Source organism: Engraulis encrasicolus, chromosome 17 (genome assembly GCF_034702125.1).
Source record: "Engraulis encrasicolus isolate BLACKSEA-1 chromosome 17, IST_EnEncr_1.0, whole genome shotgun sequence".
NCBI lineage: Eukaryota > Metazoa > Chordata > Actinopteri > Clupeiformes > Engraulidae > Engraulis > Engraulis encrasicolus.
In genome coordinates, this window is record NC_085873.1 from 22,707,761 (window position 1) to 22,717,760 (window position 10,000).

Below are 10,000 nucleotides of genomic sequence, written 5' to 3' on the forward strand. Positions count from 1 at the left end.
GTGCCTGCAGTAAAGGTTGAGAAAGCCTCATTTAGTATTAATGCACCACTGCATCCCCCTTTCCGGCACCTATGGATACATGTTAAGAAGCTTCAGCAGGCCCTGCCGTGGCCAACCGGTAGGGCACTTGTCTACCATGCGGCTGACCCGCCCAAAAAAAAAAACGGCATTGACCCATAAACTAATGACTAATTAAGGGATAACGGCCGACGAGGTGACCGGTTATACGAAATTAATGGCGAGGCGGCGGCTCCGAACTTTGGCGACGCGCGGAGCGCCGTTATGGTGGGGTCCTTTTTTAATCTATTATTGTCTGTAAAGTTGTAGGAACCATGTTCTATCAAGATAGAATGTTGCTGTGCGGGCGTTCAACTTGACGCGCCTAGAATCTATGTTCTGCCGACGCTGTGATTAGGCTATTTAATTTTCCTTTGACCCTATACCACGGCGGGATGGAAGTTTAAAAACAAAAACTTGCGAAGCATTTCTACATGCTGAAACGTCACGTCGCATCACGCGTCTATTTCCCCCTGCTGATCATCACAGGCTAACTGTCAACTTCGTGCGTAAAAGAGAGAGAGAGAGAAAGAGAGAGAGATTCCCCACGCTAGGGTCATTTTTAATAACTCTCCCCTTTCACACGTGTTCCTTCCCCACAAGAGGAGAGTAGCCTAATTAAAAAAAGGGATGTTTTCGGATCAATAACAAAGGGAAGGCAGCGGGAAATAGGCCTAGCCTACATTTTAAAAATCATAGGAGTGGAGCAGATGACGAGGTGACTTGTTTCGATACAATTGATGGCGAGGTACAGGGTATTTTTGTCATCTATTACTAGGAGGCCTATCTGTAAATTTGTAACCTATGAATTATGCCAACTGTAGAATAATTAAGTGCGCACGTAATCGAGCGTGCCTCTATCAGATGCACGTAGTAGAACATTTAGGGCGACAGACTTGACAACCAAATGCGATAGAACTGACGACTGGCTCTTGGCTTGACAACCAAATGCGATAGAATTAACGACTGACTCTTGACTTGATAAACAAATGCGATAGAACTAACGACTGGCTTTTGGCTATAGCAACCTGCAGTTTAGAATTAGTAACGGCAGTTCACCTAACTTAGTCGCACGTTTGACGCCTGACAGGTTATAGGAAATTAGTTGCAACCCCATCAGCCAATCGGAAAAGAGGATTCAGTTGCGTAGGCAGATAAATGGTGCTGTGTGGCGGGTGGGGTCACCGTTGTAGGGGTGCACCATGCCGTCCAGCATGTGTGTGCTGTCGTCCGGCTGCAGCTGGAGCGAGACGTCCCCCACGGCCCCTACCAGGTCGGCAAAGAAGTCGGCCACCTCTCCACAGTCCTCCAGCAGCACGTAGCGGTCCTGCCGGTTAGTGAAGTACGAGTCACTCAGGTTCGCCCTGCACGTGGAGACATGGACACACACACACACACACACACACACACACACACACACACACACACACACACACACACACACACACACACACACACACACACACACACACACACACACACACACACACACACACACACACACACACACACACACACGTTAAAAGTCCTGCCGGTTAGTGAAGTATGAGTCACTCAGGTTTGCCCTTTGTCTGTCAGTCTGTCATCTTCTTGTCAACCTCAGCCACTGTATCTTCATCCTTTGATTTTTTCAAAGCCTCTGCATATTCGTAAAAAAATACAGTTTTGCATATTTCAAAGGGGACAGTTGTCCAGGGCCCAGGGAGAGAGGGGGTCCAGAATTGGGTCCTTATACCATTGTATGCATTAGGCTGGGGGCCCTTGGCTTTCAGATGACTTTGTCCCGGGCCCGACCAAAACTGTCAGCGGCCCTGCATGTAGTAAACCTCGAGCGGAGGGCAAGTAGTGTATGAGCATGTCTTCAACACAGGATACTCAGTGAATGACAAAACACAGACACACAAAGGCAGAGAAACACACATACAACACATGCACGCAGGCAGGCAGGCATGAAGGCAGACAAACATGCACACACGTGCAAGCATGCGCGCAGGCATGAAGGCAGACAAACATGCACACACGTGCAAGCATGCGCGCAGGCATGAAGGCAGACAAACATGCACACACATGCAAGCATGCGCGCAGGCAGACATGCACACACACACACACACACACACAAACACACAAAGACATACACACACATACATACAGTACATACACATACACACACATTTTCCCTCTAAGCTTCCTTTCTTGTTTTTGCTCTTCCAAACAACTGTGTGTTTTGTTTTTCTTTTCCGTAAGCGGGGGGATTTAGTGGGCTGGGGTTGAGAGAGGGAACAGAGCGATGATGCATCAGAATGATATGCGGTAAGAAAAAAAAAACAAGAGAGGGCGAGAGAAAAAAAAAGCAAATATTTTCTTTTCCAAGGTCTAACTGATCTCCCTTTTCTCAGAATTTGCAGAAAGAGCACGGCAGCTGCCGGGCATCCAAAACATAGCTGTGTCATCAAGCCCCGGACTCTGGAAGAGAAGAGGCGGAACGGTACAGCGCAGTCCTCTAAGAGTCTAAGGGCCTCCACACACCACAACAGCACTAGGGCTGTAACAATACTGGGGGGCGTTTCTCAAAAGCGTAGTTGCTAACTACATTAGCTACTTTGTTGTCTGCAATGCAATTTCCCATTGGCAACTACCGAAGTTGCTAACTGGCTAACAACAACACTTTTGAGAAATGGACCCCTGGAGAGTATTTCTAAATTAAAATGTCTCTTTAACCACTTCTGGCTGTTATACCAGCCTTCTGGAGTGGTTTAAATACCATTATTAATTCAGATAAATATTCTTCTTCATGGTTCCACCATCAAAATTACCATTTTTATTAATATGTTGAAATAAAATATTATAGCATGGCAATTTATGCACCCGATCATACACAATTGCATCACTACTAATAATGTCAATAGCTTTTGGTACAGGTGATATGGCAAATTCTCTCTATATTTTCCTGAAACCCATGTGTCTCTGGAGTATACTGCTGTATGATAGCAAGTTGCATCTCATAGCCTTTTGATTTCACAGCCTTTCAAAGATTAAGGGAAAAAAAGATTTTCTAAAAAGTGACTATTTTTTAGTTGAACCACTAACAAGCCATAGAAGGTCCCAAGCATCATCAATAATATTTCTAATGTTGTCCTTGATGTTGACAGATATTCACTACATGAAAATTCTATATGCCATATATATACCAAGTTTTAGCCCATTTTCCATTAATTAATTAAAAATGTTGGAGCCACATACACATATTGAGAGGATACACTTTTCTGTAAAACTCACTTGTTTACCACCACACCTACTTGACACCATCTAAAGCAAATCTGTTTATCTTGGTCTCAAGAGAGACGAACAGACCAAGGATATGGATCACTGGAACCATGTCGTGTGATCTGAAGAGACCAAGATAAACAAATTTACTTTAGATGGTGTCAAGCATGTGTGGTGGTAAACAAGTGAGTTTTACAAAAAAAAAGTGTATCCTCTCATTAGCCAAGCATGGTAGTGGGACTGACAAGGTTTGGGGATGCATGAATGCTGTCAAAATTGGCAATCTGAAATGCACCTAAAAGAAACATGCATGTCAACATGCACTGTGACTACTGAAGCGGATCATGATATTCTCCATAGGATTGCATTCAAATCTCACACCAATCTATTTAAGTCAGGTGCACACTCAAAATGTAAAAGTTCAATGCAAAGAAAGGTTGAAATGCACACCGATGACCTCCTTTTTAATACCTTTTAATTTCGAGACAATTTGAGCCAACACGGCCCATTCTCTACCGGATTTTAATCTGGGGTGTACTCACTTTTGTGGGTACATGTTCAAACATTAATGGCTGTATTTTGTTTTTTTTCCGAGTGAACAAGAAATTTAAGCGGTTAAATATGTTGTTAAAAGGTCACTAATCATTGTGTCAGAGTGAAATTTCTGTAATGCTTTCCAATGAAAATATATACTCACAAATCGGCAAAAACTGTGAGGGCTGTATGCCTGTGTTGCTAGACAATTGCATTGCTCTCTGGGGATTAGGGTAGGGTAGTTTCCCTACCCTACTACTGCATACCTATACCGGTGTCATCAACCCTACATTCAGACAGAGAAGCAAAACAACTTTAAGGTGCACTGAGTAAGATGGTGGCCAGAGTAGGTATTGCAACTATGCTGCTCATTGAAACTGTGCTGTCTACAGTCAAATTTGATCTTTTCATATTTTGTGAATGGGCGGCATGCATTCTGGAAATGAACAACTAAAAATATTACACGGTGCACCTTCAAATAATACCACTCAAAACTCTTCAAAAAATGCATCTATACAATTCAGATAAGCACAACTACTCCACTTTCGAATTCAGCCGAGGGCACTGTGAGCTGGAACAGGAAACGTAGTGGAGAAATACCCGCAGCAGCTGCACCTTTTCTAATAAACACGCGGAACAAGCGCCATACATTCCCTCCCTCCTGTTAAACACACACCTTTGGCATGTGAGTGAATTTACATACATGACCAAAAGAGCACACAAAGGTCGGTGTAGTGGAGTGCATAACCATATCTCTTAGATCCATGACGATTAGGGCCAACAAGACAGCGAGGCGGGAAGTAAAGGCAGACGATGAGCCCAGCAAAGGCCTAGATTCTTTATTTTCCCTTAGTCTTCAAGAATTGCATGACTTCCTCAGTTAATCATTGATTTTTTTTATTATTTTTTAAAATAGATTTTTTATATGTGTTTGACAGCTTCTCTGTTCATTATTGCGTCAACTTCAACTAACATTTTTAACTTTAAACTTCTTTGCACAAGTGTTCAATGAATTAACACATTGTTAATCATTAAAGAAAGACTGTCATCTTCTGTCATGTATTAATATAAACAACATTGATGACAACCAACAAAAAATCGATAGAGGAAGTCCATTGGGGGGAAAAACAGCAGTGACACAACAACCGCAATTGTCGTTGTCAAACATGCTCTGAAGCCAAATTACACAATGTGAAGTTTACCATTGCCCAAATTCCATTACTCATGCTTACCAGCATTTATGCAGACATTACCCAAGCAATATCTCTTGTGTGTCTTACGCACGGATGCACACACACACACACACACACACACACACACACACACACACACACACACACACACACACACACACACACACACACACACACACACACACACACACACACAAATACACACACAATGCACAAATCACATGTGGTCACTATTTAGCAACATATTTCCATCACATATTACTCAAGGTAAATTTTCCAATTGTGTAAAACATGCTGGGAAGAAAAGTTGGTTTGAAAACTGATAATAAAGCCTGCGACACCAAGCTTCTGTTTCTCTTACTTTAATTTGACGTGTCGCAGACTTAATTTTCAGTTGTCATGTGACTTTGCCAGTCCTGCAACCAGTCTTTTTGAGATGTGCATGCTTTTTTTCTTTTTTTTACAATAAGAAATGTTGCTTTGCCATGTTCATCTCACTTCAATGCTTATGAACAAAGACATACAGACTCCAAACACACACACCTCCCGCAGCAGGTTCAATACTACGGCACTTGTTTGTTCGGCTCATTCATAACACCACACCACACCACACCCCACCCCACTCCAGATGGCTGGTATGATAGCTATGAGCACGTGCAGCACTGTTGTTGTAGCTCACCTGTGCAACAAAGGCCTGGTATGCATAGTACACACGCTCACATGCACAGCACCAGCCATCAGGTGCATGGTGTGAATCGAAGGCAGTACCAAATCCATGTACTGAGCAACAAAGGCCTGGTATGTATACTACACACGCTCACATGCACAGCACCAGCCGTCATGTGCATGGTGTGAATCGAAGGCAGTGCCACATCCATGTACTGAGCAACAAAGGCCTGGTATGTATACTACACACGCTTACATGCACAGCATCATGGTGTGACTGTGAATAGATGGCAGTACTACACCCATGAATTGTGGACCTTCACAAAGGTCTGGTATGCATATTATGTACGCACACATGCACAGTGTTTTGTCTTCATGATTTCAGACTTCATGTGCACAGTGTGAATCGATGGCAGTACTATGTTCATGTACTGGGCAACAAAGGCCTGGTATGCTATCACAAACTCACATGCACAGCACCAGCAGTCATGTGCATGGTGTGACTGTGAATCGATGGCCAGTTCTACACCCATGTATTGTGCACTTTCACAAAAGCCTAGTATATATATTACACATGCTCACATGCACAGTGTTTGTCTTCATGACTTCAGATTTCTTGTGCACGGTGTGAATCGATGGCAGTGCTATATCCATGTACTTGTGCACCTTGCAGGCCTGGTATGCATATTACACACGCTCACTTGCACAGCAACAGCCCTCATGCATGGTGTTAATCAATGGCAGTACTATTTTCATGTACTGAGCAACAAACGCCTTGCATGCATATTACACACGATCACATGCAGTGTTTGCCTCCATGTGCATGGTGTGACTAGATTGTAGTAAGTAATACATTCATGTACTGGGCACCTTTACAAAGGTCTGGAATGCATATTACACACGCTCACATGCACAGTGATCGCCACCATAAGCATGGTGTGAATTGATGGCAGTGCTACATCCATGTACTGGGCACCTTTACAAAGGCCTGGTATGTATAGTACAGGTGCTGGTCAACGAATTAGAATAATTTGAAATAGTGCAATCATTAAATTCTTTGAATGCATTTTTTGTGCAGAAAGCAAATCAGGTGTTCACCGCACCTGTCCTACTAATCACAGAACTCGTTACCTGTAAAAAAATTTGCTCAGCTGAGCTTTCCAAAAGGCCCATTTAGGTCATTTAACAGTGTTGTTTTATTGAATTAGAATAATGGAGAAACCTTTTCATTGAATTAGAATAAATTCTCGAATTTTTGTTTTCTGTGAAGAGTGTTCACTGTGCAGTATAATGTCAGGGTTGAGTAGAATTTCTAAGTTGTAAAATCAATCATGGGTAAGCAGCGCAACCTCTCAACCGGAATAGTGGCTCAAATTCAAGCCCTTCGCCAACAAGGCTTGACCCAAACTAAAATTGCTGAGCAGCTCGGCATCAGCCAGTCTTCCGTCTGCAAAGCTCTCAAGAAAAACTGCAGCAAGCGCACCAACTGTTCCGGCGTCCGAAAAACTTCTGCTCGCGACAACAAGCAACTGAGAAAGATCGCAGTCAGCAACCGGTTCAAGTCCACTTCCGAGCTCACCGACTTGTGGAACAAGCAGACCGGCGCTGACGTCTCCAGATCAACCACTTACCGTCGTCTGCGCGAACGCGGCTTCAAATCTCGCGTTCCAGCAGTAAAACCGATGCTGAACAAGAAACAAATGGAGAAACGGCTGAAGTGGGCCAAAGAACACAGCGAGTGGACTGCTGAAGACTGGCAGAAAGTGGTCTTCAGTGACGAATCACGCTTCTGCATCTCCTTCGGTGACCAAGGTCCTCTTGTCTGGCGTCGTGGTGGCGAAACCTACAACCACGTGTGCGTGAAAAGATCCGTCAAGTTTCCCCAGAGCGTTATGGTCTGGGGATGCATGTCCGCTCGAGGTGTAGGGAAACTCTGCTTCCTCAAGAAGACTGTCAATGCTGCCGTATATCAAGATGTTCTGGAAACGTTCCTGATTCCGACTGTTGAGGAACAGTTCGGCGAAGAAGACTTCATATTTCAAGAGGATCTCAAGAGGTTCACTAAAAAACAGCTTGAAGTTTTGGCATGGCCGGCCAACTCGCCTGACCTTAATGTCATTGAAAACCTTTGGGCCATCGTCAAGCGGAAAATTCGCGACAGAAAGCCTACTACGCTGGACCAACTGAAGCAGAACATCGCCACTGCCTGGGAAGCTGTGAGTGCGGAAACTTGCGACAAGCTGGTCAAATCGATGCCGCAGAGACTTCAGGCAGTCATACAAGCCAAGGGGGCAGCCACAAAATACTGAGAAAGTGATGATTCTAATAATAATAAAAATTATTCTTATTCAATGAAACGGTTTCTCCATTATTCTAATTCAATTAAACAACAGTGTCACAGTTAAATGGCCTAAATGGGCCTTTTGGAAAGCTCAGCTGAGCAAAAAATTTTACAGGTAGCGAGTTCTGTGATTAGTCTAACGAGTAGGACAGGTGCAGTGAACACCTGATTTGCTTTCTGCACAAAAAAATGCATTCAAAGAATTTAATAATTGCACTATTTCAAATTATTCTAATTCATTGACCAGCACCTGTACACTCTCACATGTACAGCACCATCCCTCATGCGCATGGTGTCAAGTGAATAGATGGCAGGACTACTGTCATAAAGTCTAGACTCTAGACAGGTCTCTGTGGTCCTTCACAAAGGCCTGGTATGCATTGTACACACACACTCACGTGCACAGCATTTGGCCCCAAGTGCATGGTGAAGATGGAGTGCTACAACCATGTAAGACTGGCATGTCTCTGTTAGGGCTGTAACGATATTGTATCGAACCGAGAAATAGCAACGATACTGTATCGTGATGCAAGAAGGCAGTATCGTGATATGCCCTTTCGAAGTTCGATTACCTTTCAGCCCAGACAACATCCACATGACATGATGTGATGGTGCATCCAAGTTTCAAATCAATAGCCTATCATTATTATTTTGAAATATTGTAAAAATGATTAGTAGCCTCTTGCATACCATTTTCCCATCAAAAAGCTAACATTTAAAAAATTGTGGCGTGTATTGAAATGTAGGCCAAAACTCAACAACAACAAACTGAATCGTGAGTTGACTGGATCGTTCCAGCCCTAGTCTCTGTGCAACTTTACAGGGCATGCCTGTTTAGAGGAAGAGTATGGCAACATAACTGCAGATGTGAATACCTTTATTTTATGCTGGGAGGGGGGAAAAACATAATTTTGAAATCGAAGTCCTGCCGTTTATGCTTTAACCGTTTTGACGCTGTTGAGGTCATTTTGCAAACTGTTACTGTTACTACACTGTTACCCGAACAATAATATATGGTGTGACGTGATCGGTCGAATGCTCCATTCATTTCAACGGGGCTCCCCAACGTTCGCACGTCTGTTATTTTTCGATAACGGACGGGTTGGTCTATAACAGACCGCTGTCAATGGCAACAAGACTTTTCACTGCTAAAGCGACTTTTCAACAAGACTCTAATCAGCTGCTGTGATAGACAACACCTGTTGTCCTGGCTACCTAGCTGTTGCCTAGCGGTGTTCCACAACGGCACTGTTTTGTTTTGCGCAGCAACAATCTTAACATTAAATAGGCCTAAATAAATGTCCCCGCCATGTGTGAATCATTTAAGTATATCCATATAATAAGCGGGTTAACCTCCGCTCCGCGTCGGGGTCTAAAGATTCTCTCTGTCGTGCTGTTATTCCACGGTAGCGACCTTCTCGCCGAACGTTAACCCTTACATAATATTCCGTTTTACACCTTACCAAAACCTAAGGCATTAATGCCAGCATTAAAACTGAAAGTCATACAGCTGCATTCTGGATTGTGGCTGTTTTTCTGGGGCTGTGCAGCACATATTGATTTTATTGTTTGTCTTATTTTGTTACTTGAAGTCACTGTTTTTAGGTCCATATGTTTTTGAGTTCATTTGTGCTGCAGTGAAAGAGGGCGGGGAGGGCAGGGGGAGTAGGAAAATGGAAACAATCTCTTATCTCTATGTCTGTACTGCTGCCTATGAATACATAAAGTATTTTTCAATACTTTGTATCTTACAGAGAAAAAACTGATTTGCCGGCAGGCTTCCTCTGAGATTTACAAGCCCCATAATGCTCCTCAACAACTCTTTGATGTCGAAATATGAACATTTCTACCCTTTAAAGAGTGAAGCTATGGTGGGCTGGGCCATGTACCGCAATCAAGTCAAGTCAAGTCAGCTTTTATTGTCAGTTTCTTTATATGCACAGGT

General features: G+C 43.4%; 1 protein-coding gene across 1 annotated transcript in view; it reads right to left on the reverse strand.

The window, feature by feature from the left end:
- The window catches only part of LOC134467969 (CDP-diacylglycerol--glycerol-3-phosphate 3-phosphatidyltransferase, mitochondrial), a 54,386-nt gene that overhangs the window by 25,900 nt on the left and 18,486 nt on the right, over positions 1–10,000 (reverse strand). The window contains exon 6 of the mRNA XM_063221992.1: positions 1,243–1,421. Coding sequence (XP_063078062.1) covers positions 1,243–1,421 — 179 coding nt within the window. The remainder of the gene's footprint in view (positions 1–1,242; positions 1,422–10,000) is intronic.